Source organism: Helicoverpa armigera, chromosome 1, assembly GCF_030705265.1.
Source record: "Helicoverpa armigera isolate CAAS_96S chromosome 1, ASM3070526v1, whole genome shotgun sequence".
In the NCBI taxonomy this organism is placed as follows: Eukaryota; Metazoa; Arthropoda; class Insecta; order Lepidoptera; family Noctuidae; genus Helicoverpa; species Helicoverpa armigera.
Genome location: NC_087120.1, coordinates 2392001 through 2414918, shown reverse-complemented (window position 1 = coordinate 2414918; position 22918 = coordinate 2392001). Strand labels below are relative to the sequence as shown.

Below are 22918 nucleotides of genomic sequence, written 5' to 3'. Positions count from 1 at the left end.
AATGATTGTACAGCAAACTACCGTATAGACCAAAATCATCAAAATAGCAGACCAATCGCACACCAATCAAATGTCAATCGAATACGATTGGTCTTTTATTAGTAGCAGAATGCCCGATATGGTTAAAACTGCTATTACGATCATATTGCGATTCGATTTTGACATTATTAACTTAGGAGAATCGGGGCCCTGATGTATTCGCAAGAAGATCATTCATCTCAGCCATAGGACGTCCACTGCTGAATATAATAGATATACCTCCCCCTTAGATCTCCACAGATCGGCAACCTTTACAAGGTCGTCTGTCTACCTTGTTGGTGGACGTTCTACGCTGCGTTTGCTAGTCCGTGGTCTCCACTCCAACACTTTTCGACCCCATCGGCCATCTGGGGCCCGATTATAATAATTTTACTTAAGCGGCATACGATTCGATTCGACTGAGATCCAATCACGACTCGATAATAATGAATCATTTTGTCTGCAAATGATTTACGATTGCAATATGATTGTAGAGCAAACTACCGTATAGACCAAAATCACCAAAATAGCAGACCAATCGCAAACCAATCGAATGTCGTTGGAATACGATTGGTCTTATATTAGTAGCAGAATGCCCGATATGGTTAAAACTGCTATTGCGATTCGATTTCTATTCAATTTTGACATTATTAACTTAGAAGAATCGGGCCCCTGCTCTGCGAGCAATATGGCCTGCCCATTGCCACTTCAACTTGCTGGGCTATATTGGTGACTTTAGTTCGTCTACAGATCTCCTTATTTCGGATTCGAAGATCATTAGCCAGTGGAAATCGGTGTATTGTAATGATTTTTTTATTTCAAAAGCTCATCTGATTCTCAATAATTTCTCGGTTGTACGAAGTGGTCCCCTGGGGAAGTGGACGAAACCGCTGACTGACGGAAGATAGTTCCTATTATAGTAGAATTCCTCTGTACTTCGAAAAGCTCGTTAAAAGATACCGGTCATGCACCCACTTCTTACTTCATTATATTCTGTGCATTTGGTCGTTTCTGAACGCGAATGTTAACGACCATGTTAATGAGGGATTCAGGTCGTATAACGAAACGTTTTTGTTATCGAAAATTGAAAATAGGAAATAACAATGGCATAAAAGGGAAAAGAAGTCAGTCACATTACTAACCAAATGTAATGAGAGATTTTGAAAACAATTTTTATAAGTCAATGCTCTGCACGACCTTTCAGGGTATAGTCTATATAATAAAATGCTCTGTGGTATAGTTTAATGTCACTTTGAAAGGTTTTCGTGTCAATCAAAGTGTCAATTTAATATTGCCCCTAAGACGACCCACTGACCCATACAGCTTCTTTTTATTGCTAGGAAGGTAATGTTTTTTTACATTGCAATTAAAAAATGGTTGGAAACGAAGAAAGCAACAAAAAGAATGGACCAACAAACGGCTTAGTCAAAAATGGTATCAAAAATATACAATTTATGGCTCACATCACTGACCTGGACTTAAGCAATGGAAAAATATCAAGTCTTGATGAAAACATGAAACTGCCGCACAATATACTTCATCTAAAACTATCTCACAACAAATTAACTGAAGTGCCTCCCAATGTATTAAAATTGGATAATTTAAAAAGTCTAGACCTTTCTTTTAACTCAATAGAGTTGTTTAACGACAAACCAAGCTTCTGTCATAGTTTAGAACGGCTCAACTTATCAAATAATAATCTTAAAGGACCTCCTTTGTGGGTTTGGAAAGAAAACCCAAATAAATTAGTTTATATGAATTTAAGTAATAATGAAAACATATGCCAGTCTTTTGAAAATGGTGTTTTTGAAGAGATTGTAGAGATTAAAATTTCAGTGGAGGAAATAGATGTGCATAATTGTAGACTTAGTAAACATGTGAAGTTTATGGCCACATTCTCTCAGGCTAAAGTTGTGATATTAGGCAGTGAGGACTACAGACTCATTAAAAATGATTTGGATCACTTACCATGTGCTGGCCTTGACGAGTGCCACCAAGTAGAGAAACTAGATCTCATTAATACTCAGATATACAACATTAATTGTACTATAGATATTTATAAGAATTTAAAAGAACTAAATCTGTCTCAAAACAATATTTCTAGTCTACCTGATGAGTTTGGTAATTTAATGAGTTTGGAGACTTGCATCCTGTCATACAATCATATTCTTTACCTGCCTGATACTATGTACAAATTAAAAAAATTAGTAACTCTGAAATTAGATGACAATAAACTATGTATGCTTCCTGAAAAATTACATGAAATATCTAGTCTGAAAAACCTGGATCTGTACAATAACAACTTATGTGAAGGTTTAGATAGGATGAACAATTTTGAAGAACTGGATTTTGCTCAAAACTACTTTGAAGAACCTAATCATGAAGAATATTTGGTGAAAAAAGCTAAGTTACGAGCAAACTACAGTGACAGAGTCGATGGAAGGTAAAAAAGCAAAAAAAAATATAGACTTTAACCTTCCATTAACTTTAATAATCCATCAACATCACTGCTTAAAGAATTTCCAGCACCTAGATAAAAAGTAGTGTATGAACTTTCTCTGGCACTAGAGTACCCAAATTTCATTTAAATTCGTTCAGTTTTGGAGTGGAAGTGACACGGACAGATGCATTTGTAATATTAGGCAGATTCTGTCTTATTTTGTACAATATAGAGTTCAATGTAATAAGCTATGCTGTAAACTTCCAAGGCAAGAAGATACCTAAAATTAGCCGTTTTCCCGCAGTTTCACCCGCATCCAGTGGTACCTTTTTTTTGCGCTCTGCCACCTCCTTCTGTGACTTGACATCCTCACAGAAGGAGGCTACTGCTTCTGCTGCTGCTCACTTCCCAGCAATCACGCTGGGGAATCCTCTCGCAGGGAAGGATATAATATACAATATGTTACTTGCGAAAAGTGTTGATTAGCTTACCAACAGTGAAAGAATTTTTAAAATCGGTTGAGTAATTTCAGGATCTTTATGGTGCAAACAAAAAAAATATTTCCTTTTTGTTATACTACTAAAATTCATTTTTTTTTCAGAAAACCTGAAGTTGTAAATGACGATAGTGATCGCAGTTCTGATGAAGATGACGATGAGCTCTTAGCTTTAACAAACAATGATAGTGAAGGTTGCAACAGCAAACAAGGTAAGTTATTTTTTCTTATTTGTACACAACTTGACAAGTTAGCTTAGACATCAGAAAAAGAAGATGCGGGAAACAGATCCCTCTTGCTTGTAGATGCAGGCAAGAGCACAAGGAAAGGCTTGTTTTAAATTTAGCCCAATAGTCTTGTCCCTATGTTCACAGACTCCTACTTATTACTGTATTCAGAGTACCTTGAATATTCATTTCAGAAAGGTATATTTTAGTTGACTCAAAATGGCAACCCAACATTTAATAAAGTTGTTGCTAATTTCCAGAAATGGTTGACTCCCGTTCCAGTTCACCTGAAGATTGGGACTCCGACAGTTATTGGATTCCCCAGTACTTCAAGACAGTTACCCCACACACTTCTCGGTGGCAAGTCTTCGTCGCGAAGAAGATGGCAGAAGGAAACTTCTGTCCTATGGATGCCCATGTGATTTCTATAAGTGATCAAGTGAAGTATAAGAAAATGTGCAACCCTGAAGTAATGTACGAGTCAGATGGGCAGTTTGATGATGATTATTCTGACGATGAAAACTGATACATATCTAACATTTTGACATAGTACTATATTAGTACTATTTTTTTTCGAATGGACTGCTTTTTTTCATGGTGTCTTGATCTTTTGTTTTTCTTTTTTTTTTTCTTTTGTACTTTATGTTTTTAAAGTAAAATTCAGTGATGCACACTCAAGTCTAACCGTTACACCCAGAAACTGAGTTTTCTGAAACAGATTTTATTGTGCCATAATATAATTTTACTATTAGGTAAAGACAGAACTAGTTGGCTCCCAATATTTTTTCACATTGGGAACTCCTCTAAGTAAATCTGTAAAAATAGCATCAATGCTATGAAATGTGATAGCATTTCTTGTAACTTTTTTTTGTAAAGTACAGTCTATGGAGGTACAAACTATAAAATAATTTCAGCTTCTACATTGAAATCATGGTTTTAGTAAAACAGATGTTCAAACAAAGGAATGTTTTAGTTATACATAGCTCTATAATAAACAAGTCACACAGTTCAGAGTGGTATTTATTTCCTTAAGTATTTCATTATGAATTGTATTCCTATTTTCTCTGGTTACCTGGTAACAAAAAAAACGATTATTACACACCATTTAGGGTTTTTAACCATCATCATCTAGCCTAGCCTTTTCTCAACTATGTTGGGTTTGGCTTCCAGTTTAACTGGATGCAGCTGAGTACCAGTGTTTTACATGGACTGACTTCCTAGCTATCATCCTCAACCTAGTTACATGGGCAACCTTATAATTATGGTTTCTGACCAAGGAAAATATATAGAGAATAGAGAGAGGATGAAAATTAAGTGAAATAGGTAATATATTTGCCTTTGTGGAAACACCATTTTCTTACCATCTACACTTTGGCCAAGCTATGATTCCTTATGGACTTGATTAACTGATCACTTCCTATAGGAATAGTGGCCAGTACAACACAGATGAAGGATTAAAAATAGTTCTTATATTCTCTCTCTTATATTGCAGTCTTGAACGAATCACTGAAGAATTCCATCTTGCCTATCTCATCTACATATTACCAACACATGTGGCTGAGTTGTATCTGGCTGGATTTTTTTTGAAATAAAATTAAATTCTAGTAATAAAATACTGGATATTAGTCCAATTAATTACCCTACTGAATTCAACAGATGTTATAGTTGTGAGATTAGAGACAGTGCCAGTTCTTCAAAAATCCAACTAGGATCGAAATCTTTCGGGTTGAACGTGATTCCACGTCCTACAACAATCGATCAGTTGATTTAGGCGCCCGGGGGTAACCGCCTTAGGACTGGCCCTGATGCTATATTAACTTTTACTTTCGAACAGGGTAAAAAATTATTTCACCTTTATCAATGAAGGCAATGCCACTTTTCAAATTCCTGAATTAGAACACCGTACTTTCCGATTTTGTATTTTATTTATTGGTACCGTTAATAGGCTCTGATCTCTCGCCAGTCTGCCTCTACTGGGAGTAGCCCATGGGGATGCAACTGAAGTACAATAATTTTCTGAGGTTTTTTTTTAGAAATGCGCCATCTAGTGACGGATGCCCCGTAACTTGGGTATTTGTACTTCGTTTTAGTCACTAGATGTCACTGCACCTTAGACCGATATTTCATCGATTTAATAACAAATCTAAAAAAAGTTTTGTGATTAGAAATATTAACAAATATTGTAATTAAATAATTTTATGATTTATTTTTAATTCTTTTTTATCTATGAGGACGTCTTAGTTAATCACAATAATCACACTACTTGAAACCACTTGAAACACTGACGATTGACATTGACAGTCGACCATACTTTTAAATTAAACCGTTTTCCGTTTTCTAACGTGTTGGTTTATTCTGAGTGTTATTTTCTGGTTTTTTTATTACGATTGTTGCGTGTTCCTGGACTCTGATACTGACTGCTTCTGTGATTGACCTGGCTTCGTATTTTGGACCTGTGATCTACTGCATTTTCATTGACCCGGCTTTGTATTTTGGAACCTCGATCGACTGCTTTTACATTGACCCGGCACCGTATTTAGGACTAGAAAATGCGTCCAGTGGATCGTCTTAGGGCGGAATGCCATCAACGTCAAGATATAAGTGCTACTTTGATTGTGACAATGACGGTAAGTTCAAAACTTTTAACTTTATAATGCACGTAATTTATCTTTTGCTGATAGGCTGCACAATATCCATTATTGTCATCCGTGCAATCTGTGGTCATCATAGTCCTTGAGTCATCAAAATCTAAGATGCACTACCACACACTCCTGTCCTGACCCTACACAAACAATTGAAACTGCACATTAACTTTATATCCAATCAAAGACTCGGAATCTACGTATAAGACAAAGCCCGCTCTAGACGACCCTCTGACCAAATAACTTCATCAGGTTTTAAAACTATGATTTTACAGTGGCGTAGCATGGGATTCCGCCGCCGGGGCAGGTATATTTAGCTGCCGGTCAGTGGGTAGTCTTAGGGCGAGCCCCCTTATTTAGGTACTTATTTAAATTCAAATGACTACAATTTAATAAAATTCTAAAGATGGTTTTGGCAAGAAAGAATTATTATTGATATCGACTCATGACCAGGTGCGGTCTCAGCCCATGATTTTGGGATTCACTAGGGTGCTGGAAGGAATACTTTCAGAAATTGTTACTGGCTCTCTTTGATATGTAGTGCAGCAGTGTGAAAATTTTAGCATCCTACCTAGGATTTTGTTGATTCATACACTAATGATCTATGTATAACTTTGTCGATTCATACAGCATGCAACAATATTTTTTGCAAACTAGGATATGTTAGATTTTCCTTTAAAGCTCAAAAAACATAAAGCCTTGTGTGGACTAAGCATTTATTGTCAAATTAAACGAAAAACAAGCAGATGTAAAAATTCAAGAGCGAGTCGAAAAATTTAGTACCCTGCCTGCCTGATAGGTTAGATCTTCTTTTAGTAGACAAGAAGTTATTGGGAGGTAGGCTAGAAGTATAGATAGATATCTATCTATCTTGTTGTATTGTTATGGTGGTGGTGGTGGTATCTATACACTATGTACACCATAACAAATTACAATTAAAACTTAATAACTAAAGGGGTGTAACAATGGGTGGTCTTATCGCTAAAAGCGATCTTTTACAGACAACCTTTAATGTATAGTGACTCTTCTCAAGAAAATTGTATTATGGGGTGGCATAAATAGGAACTGACAATGTAAAGGCGGCAAAAAATGCCTTTGCCTCTACTGTCAACGCTATCAGCTTCTACTTGGCTTGATGCTGCAGCTAGGCGGCGGTGCCGGCCCCTAGAGTAGCGCCACCCAGGGCCATGGCCCCTCGGCACCCATGCTATGCTACTGTGATTTTATTTACTTCAACTGTGGTGTTCCTGTTCTAGTACTGCTAGACCTCAGCTATTATTTCTAGTGTTAGATTAATATTCAAGGATGGTATCACAGTACATTACTAAAATTTTATACATATGATGATGATATCTATTACGGTATTTTAATGAGAGTGAGTTGTTCATGTATAAAAACTTCTTGATTTCAGGCCCATTGCACCGATTTCCTAAACCTGAATACCCACATTTGGAAAAGTTTAACTCGTGGAAAAAAGTACTAGATAAAGCTTTACAAGAAAGGCGACATCTACATTTATAACCAAATTCGATTTTGCGACAGACATTTTGAAGAGTGTTACCGTTCAGCCAGTCACCGACTTACTCCAAATGCAATACCAACTCTAGGTACCTACTATTTAGATGTCTTATGTTATTTAAATCTTAATAGAAACAAAACCACATTTCTTTGCCTTCGCTGTAATAACAAAATTGTTCCTCAAATATTAAATAAAATTTTCTACTGAATAATCTAATCCTAATTAGAAGAAAATAAAATGAATATTATATACCAAAATAATTGATGCAACATGCTATCTTCTAAGAATTAAATGAATATTGTTCTATATTCTACATAATTATACAGTAACTATAAATAATTTCATCCTTTTGCAGATTTATCTACATTACCAGTTGGTCAAACTCTTGAAGGTCCATCGGGACATGTCGAGGCAGACATGTCGAATTTATTAAACATTTCGCAAGATAAACTTGCTGTCATTGAGCCATCCAGCTCTACCCACTATCATAGTGATGTACAGAATGCATTACAGACAGCTGAACGCCCTAAAGGTAAATATTTTTATTGACAATTGACCTTTGACTTGTAACATTAGGTTTTCTTTCCATCATCAGGATTCAATTTGTTTCCACTGTAGGGTCATAAAACTTCTTGCAGAGAGAGAGTGGGCATTTAAGCGTACATAGGGAAATAAGGACAGAGAAAGCGACTTTGTTTTATACTATGTAGTGAAGCCTATGTGTTATTACATTTTTATAAGCTATATTACTGTAAAGTTTCATCTAAATCCGTTTAGTAGTTTTCGCGGGAAGAGGAACAAACATCCTCACAACATTTATAATATTAGTACTAGTATAGGATTATTTCATACTAACTGCGTCCCGCAGTTTCACCCGCGTATACCGGAATAAAAATAGCCTATGTCTAATTCCAGGGTATAAGCTATCTACATACCAAATTTCATCCAAAGCCGTTCAGTAGTTTTTCGTGAAAGAGTAACAAACATCATCCAAACTTACAAACTTTCGCGTTTATAATTTTAGGTAGGATTATTTCCGCACTTGCAGGAATCAATAAATGTAAGACAATAACAAATCTCGAACTTGTAAACCTGAATTAAATGGATTAATAATAATAACTTGATATAATCCTACAACTTATGTGTCATAATAATTATTCATCCAAATAGCTAGTTCTAACCATCCATACCATTTTTTTCGTTGGTAGAAAAGGCCCAAAATGTATGGAGTCTGAATGATCTTCTTTATATCCATTTTGTTTACCCATAAAATCCCCATAAAAATATTTATCAAGCTTGTATCTGCTGTTGTAGGAAGTCTCCACTTTTGTATCTGTTCCTCGAAGCCTACCTATTCCAATCTCTGGTCATAATATAATAACAGAACAATATTATGTAACATATTTTTATCACAATTCTATTAAAACTTTGTGTAACACTATTTCTTTGATCTGAGGTGTAACATAATTTAAATTACAGGTTCTAGGAAAAGAGGGACTTGTCAATATTTAAAACGAGTCGTCACCTCCAAAGAGAAGGAGATAATAAAGTTAAAACAGAAAGTATTGAAGCTGAAAAAGAAATATAAGGAACAAAATAACAAGAAACTCTCTGCAAGGAAAATTTCCACATCAAAATCATTTTTGAAAGAGTTAAATAAAATGCCTGCAACAATAAAATATTTACTTCCCTCAAATGAAATGGAAAAAGAAACCACGAGGCAGGCGATTTACATTTAACGAAAAATCATGGCATTGACCATTTACAAACAGAGTCAAGCTTACAACCTCATGCGAAAATGTTTGTCTTGCCATCAAAGCGCAGCCTACAAAAATGTTGAGTAAATTTGAACTGAAACCAGGCTTCAATCCTGATATATTTAAAATTTAAAAGCTACAGTAGCAAAATTGCCGGCAGAAAAAAGTTGGTCAATTTACTGTTTGATGAGGTATCATTGGCTCCGGGTGTTTTACAACCCTGCCCTAAAACAGATAACTGGTTTTGAAGATTTTGGGCACAGACAAACAAAAACTCGCAGATCATGCCTTGGTCTTTATGATCAAGGGTATAAAAACAAAGTGAAACAACCTTTATGCTTTTCATTTTGCCAAGGTGCCACGAAAAGGACGATTTAAAGAAGCTGATCAAAACAATAATAAAAGAAATCTCCAATACTGGATTGATAGTTATTGCCACTATATGTGACCAATCAGCCACAAATATTTCTGTGATAAAAGTCTTCAAGAAGACACAAAACGCAAATATTTACAAGAGGGTAATGAATATAGGACCCAAGCCTTCGAGTTTGAAGACCAAAGGTCTTCCCATTATTTGATCCTCCACATCTTTTAAAGGGAATGAGAAATAATTTACTCAAACATTTGAAATTTGTACAAGATGGGAAAACAAAGTATGCAAAGTGGGAACATTTGGAGATGCTGTTGAAGTTAGATGTTGGGGATGATGAAATTAGGCTTGTTAATAAATTAACAGAAAACCATGTTAATAAAAGAAAATTCCAAAATGAAAGTGAAATATGCTGCACAAGTTTTCAGCCAAAGGGTATCATCAGCATTGAGATTCTTAGCAAGTAAGTATGCTTTTATTGTTCTCATTATTTTCTCTATATTTAAAAAATTGCTATTAATTTACTAAATTAGATTTTTATTTTTAATTTACATGTTTTAACCATCTTCATTCTCCACAGACAAATTAGAAAGTTCATTATTTTTCTTTAAAATAATATTAGATGTCCTAGCTACATTTATAAGTTCAAAAATATTTAAAACAAACAATTGAGATGCTATTTCTCTCGATAAAATTCAAAATAAAAATACAATTCATATCTAATAATTTATCTAAAATTGGCTATGTCAATATTTAAGATGCATAAGATATATTGTTGGAATAACATTATAAATTGAAATGAAATAATAAATTAAAATTATCATATTGAAATAAAAATTTGAGACATTATGAAACTACAAAATATAGTTTAATGTTGGTTTCTTACTAATTATATTTACACCCACAACTATTTACTGAACCAACTGATAAAGACGCACAGTAAATCGTTACTGCCACTTTAAAGTTTGTAAGTTTGTGCCTTTTCGACACAGCCGTGAGGCACACCGTTTAATTTTTAATTAAATTTTTGTATTTTTGTTTTTATTGTGTCCCTAATCTGGGTCGAATAAATGTATTTTCTTTCTTTTTTCTTTAATTTCGGTCCACAATAGCAAAAAAGATTGATATGAACTGTATTCTAGTACTTATTTAATATATTGTTTCAGAACACAACCTTCTTCCGGCGGAGTGCGAAGAAACTGCTGATTTTCTACTCATTATGGACAAACTATTTGATTCTTTCAATGGACATTCATATACAGGTGATCCAAAATTTTCAAGGGTGTGTAATGAATAATTCTCCTCATTTTAGATTATGGACAGAGGTAGTTCCTATATTGGATTCAATGACTTTTAAAACTATAAAAAACGGATGGTACAGAAGAAGTAAGATATGAAAAAGTGCCATCCCTTCAAAATGGATCCACAATATTAAAACGTTTAAAGAAATGTGGGAGTTTTAAAAATCAAATATAAAGTTACTAGCCTTTTAACCAGAAATTTCAATCAGGACCCTCTTGAAAATTTTTTGTAACATTAGTAATGGGATACGAAATGTTAATCCCTCGTGCCTACAATTTATTAATGCGTTCAAAACTTTGTTACTTAATAATTTAAATTCGCCCCATTCTGTAAGTGCCAACTGTGAAAAGATGAAAATAAATCACTGCAATCTTTCAAAGATCTTCTTGCTGAAAAACAAAACAATGAAATTGAATTGGTTAGTGGTGATTTTCCTATTGATTCTTTAATTAATACAATGAACCAAATTAAATGGAATGACTCGATTTTGCATGCCGAATCAAAAATATGTAGCAGGATACATTGTAAAAAATCGAAATGTAAAGTGTTCAAAAATGTGGAACATGTACTAATGATATATTAAGAAGGAAATTGATTTTGAATCATTTAATTATGAAATAGATTATACGAAAAATCCTTATTTAATGCATGTGATGATTTTATAAAATTATTAAATGAAATATATTATATGATTGTTGCATGTTTACGAGATTCACCTGAAATAAAATATCTGAAAGAAAAATGAAATTTTACATCAATTGCCATTGTGATTTTAGTATAATTACTTGTATAGTTCATAAAAATAAATTAATTGATTTTATAATTAATATGTCAATTAATTTAATCATTCACAGTTGGTGCACCGGGGTTAATAGAATAATTAACGGAAAAATAACAAATTTCGATGTAAATGATGAAATTAAGTTACAAGCATTTAAATATTGTAATACACATAAAAAAATAAAATATACTTAGCCGATAAATGTACTCTTTATCTTTTGTTTTTATATCCCATAATATTATTGACTAGACTAGAAGTTGGAAACTGAAAACTGGAAACTGGAACTGGAAATTGAAATCACTGTTTTAAATTCAATTTACAGTAAATTGAATTTAAAACAGTGATTTCAATTTTCAAATTTAAAACATATTTAAGAGAACTCTTGAAAGCGCCATCTACCTAACCATACATGAAGTAACCCGCCATCTTGTGACGGGGCCGTTAACTTTCACGCTAGTAAGTTGTTTTGAACGATGAGTTGCGTATCTATCTCTATATAGTGTATTATCTGGGTAGCCTTCGGGGCATAGATAATACACTATAGAGATAGATACGCAACTCATCGTTCAAAACAACTTACTAGCGTGAAAACCCCGTCAAGATGGCGTCATGTATGGTAGATGGCGCTTTCAAGAGTTCTCTTAAATATGTTTTAAATTTGAAAATTGAAATCACTGTTTTAATTCAATTTACTGTAAATTGAATTTAAAACAGTGATTTCAATTTCCAGTTCCAGTTTCCAGTTTTCAGTTTCCAACTTCTAGTCTAGTCAATAATATTATGGGAGATAATAAAAAAACAAAAGATAAAGAGTACATTTATCGGCTAAGTATATTTTATTTCCTTTTTTTATGTGTATTACAATATTTAAATGCTTGTAACTTAATTTCATCATTTACATCGAAATTTGTTATTTTTCCGTTAATTATTCTATTAACCCCGGTGCACCAACTGTGAATGATTAAATTAATTGACATATTAATTATAAAATCAATTAATTTATTTTATGAACTATACAAGTAATTATACTAAAATCACAATGGCAATTGATGTAAAATTTCATTTTTTCTTTCAGATATTTTATTTCAGGTGAATCTCGTAAACATGCAACAATCATATAATATATTTCATTTAATAATTTTATAAAATCATCACATGCATTAAATAAGGATTTTTTCGTATAATCTATTTCATAATTAAATGATTCAAAATCAATTTCCTTTCTTAATATATCATTAGTACATGTTCCACATTTTTTGAACACTTTACATTTCGATTTTTTTACAATGTATCCTGCTACATATTTTTTTGATTCGGCATGCAAAATCGAGTCATTCCATTTAATTTGGTTCATTGTATTAATTAAAGAATCAATAGGAAAATCACCACTAACCAATTCAATTTCATTGTTTTGTTTTTCAGCAAGAAGATCTTTGAAAGATTGCAGTGATTTATTTTCATCTTTTTCACAGTTGGCACTTACAGAATGGGGCGAATTTAAATTATTAAGTAACAAAGTTTTGAACGCATTAATAAATTGTAGGCACGAGGGATTAACATTTCGTATCCCATTACTTCTAATGTTACAAAAAATTTTCAAGAGGGTCCTGATTGAAATTTCTGGTTAAAAGGCTAGTAACTTTATATTTGATTTTTAAAACTCCCACATTTCTTTAAACGTTTTAATATTGTGGATCCAATTTTGAAGGGATGGCACTTTTTCATATCTTACTTCTTCTGTACCATCCCGTTTTTTTATAGTTTTAAAAGTCATTGAATCCAATATAGGAACTACCTCTGTCCATAATCTAAAATGAGGAGAATTATTCATTACACACCCCTTGAAAATTTTGGATCACCTGTATATGAATGTCCATTGAAAGAATCAAATAGTTTGTCCATAATGAGTAGAAAATCAGCAGTTTCTTCGCACTCCGCCGGAAGAAGGTTGTGTTCTGAAACAATATATTAAATAAGTACTAGAATACAGTTCATATCAATCTTTTTTGCTATTGTGGACCGAAATTAAAGAAAAAAGAAAGAAAATACATTTATTCGACCCAGATTAGGGGACACAATAAAAACAAAAATACAAAAATTTAATTAAAAATTAAACGGTGTGCCTCACGGCTGTGTCGAAAAGGCACAAACTTACAAACTTTAAAGTGGCAGTAACGATTTACTGTGCGTCTTTATCAGTTGGTTCAGTAAATAGTTGTGGGTGTAAATATAATTAGTAAGAAACCAACATTAAACTATATTTTGTAGTTTCATAATGTCTCAAATTTTTATTTCAATATGATAATTTTAATTTATTATTTCATTTCAATTTATAATGTTATTCCAACAATATATCTTATGCATCTTAAATATTGACATAGCCAATTTTAGATAAATTATTAGATATGAATTGTATTTTTATTTTGAATTTTATCGAGAGAAATAGCATCTCAATTGTTTGTTTTAAATATTTTGAACTTATAAATGTAGCCAGACATCTAATATTATTTTAAAGAAAAATAATGAACTTTCTAATTTGTCTGTGGAGAATGAAGATGGTTAAAACATGTAAATTAAAAATAAAAATCTAATTTAGTAAATTAATAGCAATTTTTTAAATATAGAGAAAATAATGAGAACAATAAAAGCATACTTACTTGCTAAGAATCTCAATGCTGATGATACCCTTTGGCTGAAAACTTGTGCAGCATATTTCACTTTCATTTTGGAATTTTCTTTATTAACATGGTTTTCTGTTAATTTATTAACAAGCCTAATTTCATCATCCCCAACATCTAACTTCAACAGCATCTCCAAATGTTCCCACTTTGCATACTTTGTTTTCCCATCTTGTACAAATTTCAAATGTTTGGTAAATTATTTCTCATTCCCTTTAAAAGATGTGGAGGATCAAATAATGGGAAGACCTTTGGTCTTCAAACTCGAAGGCTTGGGTCCTATATTCATTACCCTCTTGTAAATATTTGCGTTTTGTGTCTTCTTGAAGACTTTTATCACAGAAATATTTGTGGCTGATTGGTCACATATAGTGGCAATAACTATCAATCCAGTATTGAGATTTCTTTTATTATTGTTTTGATCAGCTTCTTTAAATCGTCCTTTTCGTGGCACCTTGGCAAAATGAAAAGCATAAAGGTTGTTTCACTTTGCTTTTATACCCTTGATCATAAAGACCAAGGCATGATCTGCGAGTTTTTGTTTGTCTGTGCCCAAAATCTTCAAAACCAGTTATCTGTTTTAGGGCAGGGTTGTAAAAACACCCGGAGCCAATGATACCTCATCAAACAGTAAATTGACCAACTTTTTCTGCCGGCAATTTTGCTACTGTAGCTTTTAAATTTTAAATATATCAGGATTGAAGCCTGGTTTCAGTTCAAATTTACTCAACATTTTTGTAGGCTGCGCTTTGATGGCAAGACAAACATTTTTCGCATGAGGTTGTAAGCTTTCTGACTCTGTTTGTAAATGGTCAATGCCATGATTTTTCGTTAAATGTAAATCGCCTGCCTCGTGGTTTCTTTTTCCATTTCATTTGAGGGAAGTAAATATTTTTATTGTTGCAGGCATTTTATTTAACTCTTTCAAAATGATTTTGATGTGGAAATTTTCCTTGCAGAGAGTTTCTTGTTATTTTGTTCCTTATATTTCTTTTTCAGCTTCAATACTTTCTGTTTTAACTTTATTATCTCCTTCTCTTTGAGGTGACGACTCGTTTTAAATATTGACAAGTCCCTCTTTTCCTAGAACCTGTAATTTAAATTATGTTACACCTCAGATCAAAGAAATAGTGTTACACAAAGTTTTAATAGAATTGTGATAAAAATATGTTACATAATATTGTTCTGTTATTATATTATGACCAGAGATTGGAATAGGTAGGCTTCGAGGAACAGATACAAAAAGTGGAGACTTCCTACAACAGCAGATACAAGCTTGATAAATATTTTTATGGGGATTTTATGGGTAAACAAAATGGATATAAAGAAGATCATTCAGACTCCATACATTTTGGGCCTTTTCTACCAACGAAAAAATGGTATGGATGGTTAGAACTAGCTATTTGATGAATAATTATTATGACACATAAGTTGTAGGATTATATCAAGTTATTATTATTAATCCATTTAATTCAGGTTTACAAGTTCGGAGATTTGTTATTGTCTTACATTTATTGATTCCTGCAAGTGCGGAAATAATCCTACCTAAAATTATAAACGCGAAAGTTTGTAAGTTTGATGATGTTTGTTACTCTTTCACGAAAAACTACTGAACGGCTTTGGATGAAATTTGGTATGTAGATAGCTTATACCCTGGAATTAGACATAGGCTATTTTTTATTCCGGTATACGCGGGTGAAACCGCGGGACGCAGTTAGTATGAAATAATCCTATACTAGTACTAATATTATAAATGTTGTGAGGATGTTTGTTCCTCTTTCCCGCGAAAACTACTAAACGGATTTAGATGAAACTTTACAGTAATATAGCTTATAAAAAATGTAATAACACATAGGCTTCACTACATAGTATAAAACAAAGTCGCTTTCTCTGTCCTTATTTCCTATGTACGCTTAAATGCCCACTCTCTCTCTGCAAGAAGTTTTATGACCCTACAGTGGAAACAAATTGGAATCCTGATGATGGAAAGAAAACCTAATGTTACAAGTCAAAGGTCAATTGTCAATAAAAATATTTACCTTTAGGGCGTTCAGCTGTCTGTAATGCATTCTGTACATCACTATGATAGTGGGTAGAGCTGGATGGCTCAATGACAGCAAGTTTATCTTGCGAAATGTTTAATAAATTCGACATGTCTGCCTCGACATGTCCCGATGGACCTTCAAGAGTTTGACCAACTGGTAATGTAGATAAATCTGCAAAAGGATGAAATTATTTATAGTTACTGTATAATTATGTAGAATATAGAACAATATTCATTTAATTCTTAGAAGATAGCATGTTGCATCAATTATTTTTGGTATATAATATTCATTTTATTTTCTTCTAATTAGGATTAGATTATTCAGTAGAAAATTTTATTTAATATTTGAGGAACAATTTTGTTATTACAGCGAAGGCAAAGAAATGTGGTTTTGTTTCTATTAAGATTTAAATAACATAAGACATCTAAATAGTAGGTACCTAGAGTTGGTATTGCATTTGGAGTAAGTCGGTGACTGGCTGAACGGTAACACTCTTCAAAATGTCTGTCGCAAAATCGAATTTGGTTATAAATGTAGATGTCGCCTTTCTCTTGTAAAGCTTTATCTAGTACTTTTTTCCACGAGTTAAACTTTTCCAAATGTGGGTATTCAGGTTTAGGAAATCGGTGCAATGGGCCTGAAATCAAGAAGTTTTATACATGAACAACTCACTCTCATTAAAATACCGTAATAGATATCATCATCATATGTATAAAATTTTAGTAATGTACTGTGATACCATCCTTGAATATTAATCTAACACTAGAAATAATAGCTGAGGTCTAGCAGTACTAGAACAGGAACACCACAGTTGAAGTAAATAAAATCACAGTAGCATAGCATGGGTGCCGAGGGGCCATGGCCCTGGGTGGGCTACTCTAGGCCGGCACCGCCGCCTAGCTGCAGCATCAAGCCAAGTAGAAGCTGATAGCGTTGACAGTAGAGGCAAAGGCATTTTTTGCCGCCTTTACATTGTCAGTTCCTATTTATGCCACCCCATAATACAATTTTCTTGAGAAGAGTCACTATACATTAAAGGTTGTCTGTAAAAGATCGCTTTTAGCGATAAGACCACCCATTGTTACACCCTTTAGTTATTGTTTAAATTGTAATTTGTTATGGTGTACATAGTGTGTATAGATACCACCACCACCACCATAACAATACAACAAGATAGATAGATATCTATCTATACTTCTAGCCTACCTCCCAATAACTTCTTGTCTACTAAAAGAAGATCTAACCTATCAGGCAGGCAGGGTACTAAATTTTTCGACTCGCTCTTGAATTTTTACATCTGCTTGTTTTTCGTTTAATTTGACAATAAATGCTTAGTCCACACAAGGCTTTATGTTTTTTGAGCTTTAAAGGAAAATCTAACATATCCTAGTTTGCAAAAAATATTGTTGCATGCTGTATGAATCGACAAAGTTATACATAGATCATTAGTGTATGAATCAACAAAATCCTAGGTAGGATGCTAAAATTTTCACACTGCTGCACTACATATCAAAGAGAGCCAGTAACAATTTCTGAAAGTATTCCTTCCAGCACCCTAGTGAATCCCAAAATCATGGGCTGAGACCGCACCTGGTCATGAGTCGATATCAATAATAATTCTTTCTTGCCAAACCATCTTTAGAATTTTATTAAATTGTAGTCATTTGAATTTAAATAAGTACCTAAATAAGGGCTCGCCCTAAGACTACCCACTGACCGGCAGCTAAATATACCCACTGGCGGAATCCCATGCTACGCCACTGTAAAATCATAGTTTTAAAACCTGATGAAGTTATTTGGTCAGAGGGTCGTCTAGAGCGGGCTTTGTCTTATACGTAGATTCCGAGTCTTTGATTGGATATAAAAGTTAATGTGCAGTTTCAATTGTTTGTGTAGGGTCAGGACAGGAGTGTGTGTGGTAGTGCATCTTAGATTTTGATGACTCAAGGACTATGATGACCACAGATTGCACGGATGACAATAATGGATATTGTGCAGCCTATCAGCAAAAGATAAATTACGTGCATTATAAAGTTAAAAGTTTTGAACTTACCGTCATTGTCACAATCAAAGTAGCACTTATATCTTGACGTTGATGGCATTCCGCCCCTAAGACGATCCACTGGACGCATTTTCTAGTCCTAAATACGGTGCCGGGTCAATGTAAAAGCAGTCGATCGAGGTTCCAAAATACAAAGCCGGGTCAATGAAAATGCAGTAGATCACAGGTCCAAAATACGAAGCCAGGTCAATCACAGAAGCAGTCAGTATCAGAGTCCAGGAACACGCAACAATCGTAATAAAAAAACCAGAAAATAACACTCAGAATAAACCAACACGTTAGAAAACGGAAAACGGTTTAATTTAAAAGTATGGTCGACTGTCAATGTCAATCGTCAGTGTTTCAAGTGGTTTCAAGTAGTGTGATTATTGTGATTAACTAAGACGTCCTCATAGATAAAAAAGAATTAAAAATAAATCATAAAATTATTTAATTACAATATTTGTTAATATTTCTAATCACAAAACTTTTTTTAGATTTGTTATTAAATCGATGAAATATCGGTCTAAGGTGCAGTGACATCTAGTGACTAAAACGAAGTACAAATACCCAAGTTACGGGGCATCCGTCACTAGATGGCGCATTTCTAAAAAAAAACCTCAGAAAATTATTGTACTTCAGTTGCATCCCCATGCTTCAGGGTTCCATCCTAAAAAAATCCTATTAGAAAAACCAAACCAGGTTCGACGGTTAAAAGGAAGAATGTGTATTTTTTAGTTGTCATCGCTCCTGGACATTAACTTTTCAAAGCAATTTGTATTGCTATGAAAATAATAACATTTGGGGGTTCAATTAGTTGATTGAAAGTGAGGTTATTTGTTTGTGTGCATGTTTTTACAAAATAAAGTATCTTTATCTTTAATGCCATCTGTCACTTTCTTGGGAATATTTTTTTTAATTCTCAAAAAGGAAACCTCCCAGTGCAATGATAGTTTCAAACTTGACGATGGGTCCGTGAATATTGGAATCTTACCTTTTACCTGATGATGACAGGTATTCAAGGGAACTCCACATGTAGTATGTATGTACCCATTGCTACGTGTCACGTAGATGAAGAAGCAAGTCTTCTAACATTCGCATTGAAAAAAAACTTTACCCCGAAAGATGTAATGACTGCCATATCAGGCCTTGCAGTGAACAATAATGCAGTTGCGAAACTCCTTGACGATAGATAACAGTAATCTCGTGTTTGGGCTTATTTTATTACCAGTAACAGACTCGTCCGTCTTACATTCATGATCTACATCAATGTAGGAATAAGGTTAAGGAGTAAATAAAAATACAAAATTCTTCCAACGGCAGGATTTATTGTAGACTTTTATAATGGTCCCTTAATGCAAAAGAAAACGTCGGAATGGTACCTTAAAATTATAATTTACAATAATTCCATGTTACATTAACGTTCTAATCGATTGATGATTGAGCGACACTTCACATACTAATCAAACGCGATCTACTTCTTTGGTGTACAGATTTTACGATTGTTATGAGTAAAAAAATAATTTAAAAAAACATCCCAAAGTAGATTAGCATAGGTTAATATATTTTACATAATAATATCACTATTTTCTAAAACTAATAACACCAAACGACGTACGGGTTTAATTTCATGTCGCATTGCACTTGGTACGCAACGAGTTCCGTAAGGAATTTTACTTTATAAATTAAGACCGCGTTGCCTTACACTAAGACCATTTCATGGCAATAAATGTTTCAATTTGTATAATATAAACGTGTAAAACTACAAAATTTAACCTTACGCGTGGTGTTTGTTTATTTCATAAAAATGTTATTTATACGATTTACCCTTCACCCGGCACTAATGAAGTGAATATAGGTACATTTTATAATACTTTTGTATAACTTTCCAAAATCTCAAAATTTAATAGAACACTTCAATTTAGTATGAAATAAAATTTAATAAACTAATCTTAAGAGTTTTTATATAAAAATAAACTTATAAGCCAAATTAACAAAAAATATAAAATTAAGTAATTCGCCAATAACACGATTTCAGTGTGTTCTACTGTTTGTTCATCAAGGACGATTTAACGTAAATTGTAAGAAAAATATATTGTGTAGACATCATTCATTTTTGCATTTGGACAGACTGAGCATGCATGCACAACTATAATACAAAGTAATGAGATTTATAGTACTTGCTGTTCTATTTACTATTCGAGATTATTGATAAAACAAAATCATTACAATCACTATATGATACCAATTTTTCGATACACTTCATTGAACATTTAACAAATAGAAACAAGTACTATTGAAATCGTTAGAAAACAAATCTATATTTCTAATAAAATATACTGACAGTTGGGTAAGAGATTCTTAAGTTTTGTACATTTATTCAGTGTCGCCTGAAATTCATAGGCTCGTGTTGCAATTCTATATAAATAAGCTATTTGATATGTTTGAATGTCCGAAATACATAGACGGATGAACAAGAGAATTTGTATTATTAGTAATTGAACATAGACATAAAAGCCGTTGGCAATATAATTTTATGTCTATCTTCGAAAACTTTAACCACTTTGTTTTTTTGATCTTTATCTGAAAACACGAGCATATGGAGTGGAGGTGCGACTTAAAATCGTAATCTAGAAAATTCCAAATGAAATACAAACTTCTAAGAATTGACAATTATTTGCGATTGTGAGCGCGTTAGGCTAATACGTACTAAAGTAATGATATAAGCCACAAATTAAAGAAACTTCGAGATTGCTACCAAATTTTGTTTTGTTACAAAACGTGGGAACATTTCTGTAATTCGCGGCGGGTATTCACAAACACTACAAAAATTCATAAAACTCAGGACGGATCCTTCGATACTTACGGAACTCTTTAAAGGCACATAGATTCATATAAACCAACTTTTTATATAATGATGAGGGAACTAACTTATAGAACAAAATACTTTTCATGTTCAGCACGATTTAAAGATAGCATAATATAATATCAACCATGATTTTAGAGCAATTTATGTACAAATTATATTCCATTGATCACAATGTATTTTCCCATATTCGTGAAATAGTTCACTTAAAAATATTGTACAAAATACATAGGACAAAATGGTTTGTTCTATAAGTTATTTTTAGTTGAAATATTAGCTGCTTAATGTGCTAACTAAAACACGTAAATAAAGGTCTTTTACAAATTCTTAACATCCATTTTACAATGTTCATGTTCGTTATATAAAATATTTTGTGACAAATACAATTTAAATAGAAAATAATATTATTTTGAGAAAAAATCATAGCAATATAATATTCGATTTGAAGTTAATTTTATCATACAGATCTAGTATAGTATGTATAAATGTGTATATCATATTATAAATGTGGTAGTTACAAGTGCTACTTAATTTGATATATAGTAATTGATTTATTCTTTTTAATACAATATTTTAGTTAAAAAATATCATAAATATTACGATTTTTCTTGCATTTTTTGATTTATTTTACAATTCTGACTATTACCGTGACACTATAGAACAATAATATAGTTTTTATATACTAGAAACATGTCGATGTTAAAGGAAATACCTAGAATTTTTAGGATTTAGTTTTATAGTGTCACAAAAATATCAGAATGTCAAAGACACAATACAGTTATCATTTTGCAATATACTTTGATAAAAAAGTGTATGATTTAGAAAATTTCTACTTAGAACATTGTGTAACCCTTTACACTTTTAAGTGACTTCTGTAAGTTGTAAAAAGTTTCAAATCTGTATATTTATTGCAAGCCATGTAAGCTACTTACTTAAGTCAGACTTAAAAGTGTGAGGGTACTAAGATCAATTTTATTCCTCAAAAGTGTTTTTGACCCTGTGTAGCTACAAGTGTATAGAAAATCGTGTACAAATACAAAAAACAACTATATCCAAATATTATATTATAATCTACCGTGGCAGACATTTGTAAAATCGACCATTGGTCAGACATATTTTTTTTCTATACTGATGTAGTATTTTGCAAATTCACATCTAGTTTTTCTGATAAAAAGGCGTATTCTTCTATTTGTCTTCTTATGATACTTTAAGGATTTTAAGTCACTGATTTTGATTATAGTACCCTTTATTTAGGTTAAAACTATATTAAGCACGTTCTGTTGACTGTCCTAGATTTTAACCTAGTTCCATGCTTAACTTGTATATCTCAATCTTTGTATACAGTAATGCCATAATTTTAAATAAATCAATATCCATACAAATAGGTAAGAAACTAATGAAATATTACCAATTCATAGCTGCGACTATTAGACAAATTAAAAGAAGTGTTATTTTTTTTCAAAATTTTGTCAAATAACGTGCTTTTTACACCATCAAATACAGTTAAAGCCTAAGTCTATACCATAGAAAGACAGACCAGTAACTATAGAACATGGCTGCACCGTTCTGTGGTGAGCAGTAAGGGTTCGTCCAATAAATACGTGTTATAGTTAGTGTTGGTTAGCTGGATGCGTTGCGTCGCGTGCGGTTTACATGTGTATGGTGGCGGCCGTGTAGCGAGCCTCGCCGCGCCGCCAGTTCCACTGGGAAGGTCGGTACTGTGAAAGAGAAGTTGG

The 22918-nt window shown here is 32.9% G+C and overlaps 3 protein-coding genes and 2 long non-coding RNA genes across 6 annotated transcripts in view; 2 read left to right on the top strand and 3 right to left on the bottom strand.

The window, feature by feature from the left end:
- The first annotated feature begins 1308 nt into the window (after nt 1-1308).
- Nucleotides 1309-4192, top strand: LOC110377592 (leucine-rich repeat and IQ domain-containing protein 4). The gene is made up of 3 exons (XM_021336526.3): nt 1309-2461; nt 3060-3166; nt 3442-4192. The coding sequence occupies exons 1-3, from the start codon at nt 1392-1394 to the stop codon at nt 3705-3707; spliced, it is 1443 nt and encodes a 480-aa protein (XP_021192201.3). The 5' UTR covers nt 1309-1391; the 3' UTR covers nt 3708-4192.
- Nucleotides 4149-19458, bottom strand: LOC135117682 (uncharacterized). The gene is made up of 2 exons (XR_010277050.1): nt 19311-19458; nt 4149-4253 (listed from the first exon to the last, which is right to left on the bottom strand). It is a non-coding gene; the product is annotated as an uncharacterized LOC135117682 (long non-coding RNA).
- On the top strand, nt 5771-9015 carry LOC135117661 (uncharacterized). 2 transcript variants are annotated; one of them, XR_010277038.1, is made up of 4 exons: nt 5771-5808; nt 7235-7430; nt 7698-7874; nt 8822-9015. It is a non-coding gene; the product is annotated as an uncharacterized LOC135117661 (long non-coding RNA). The 2 variants fall into 2 exon arrangements; XR_010277036.1 differs by lacking the exon at nt 5771-5808 and having other exon boundaries at nt 7031-7430.
- On the bottom strand, nt 15191-18991 carry LOC135117646 (uncharacterized). Its single transcript, XM_064037257.1, has 4 exons — nt 18329-18991; nt 16715-16912; nt 16270-16446; nt 15191-15320 (listed from the first exon to the last, which is right to left on the bottom strand). Exons 1-4 carry the CDS (start codon nt 18405-18407, stop codon nt 15256-15258), a joined length of 519 nt encoding a protein of 172 aa, XP_063893327.1. The 5' UTR covers nt 18408-18991; the 3' UTR covers nt 15191-15255.
- A 166-nt stretch (nt 19459-19624) lies between the features above and the next one.
- The window catches only part of LOC110377566 (plexin domain-containing protein 2), a 55472-nt gene continuing 52178 nt past the window's right edge, over nt 19625-22918 (bottom strand). The window contains exon 12 of the mRNA XM_064037214.1: nt 19625-22900. Coding sequence (XP_063893284.1) covers nt 22832-22900 — 69 coding nt within the window. The 3' untranslated portion in view covers nt 19625-22831. The remainder of the gene's footprint in view (nt 22901-22918) is intronic.

Bases quoted from the DNA above. Each gene is read 5' to 3' on its own strand.
- LOC110377592 (XM_021336526.3), top strand. From the start codon at position 1,392: ATGGTTGGAAACGAAGAAAGCAACAAAAAGAATGGACCAACAAACGGC. The intron at 2,462-3,059 runs GTAAAAAAGCAA...TTTTTTTTTCAG, and splicing joins AGTGACAGAGTCGATGGAAG to AAAACCTGAAGTTGTAAATG. The intron at 3,167-3,441 runs GTAAGTTATTTT...GCTAATTTCCAG, and splicing joins AGGTTGCAACAGCAAACAAG to AAATGGTTGACTCCCGTTCC.
- LOC135117646 (XM_064037257.1), bottom strand. From the start codon at position 18,407: ATGCGTCCAGTGGATCGTCTTAGGGGCGGAATGCCATCAACGTCAAGA. The intron at 16,447-16,714 runs GTACCTACTATT...ATCCTTTTGCAG, and splicing joins AAATGCAATACCAACTCTAG to ATTTATCTACATTACCAGTT. The intron at 15,321-16,269 runs GTAAATATTTTT...TTTAAATTACAG, and splicing joins GACAGCTGAACGCCCTAAAG to GTTCTAGGAAAAGAGGGACT.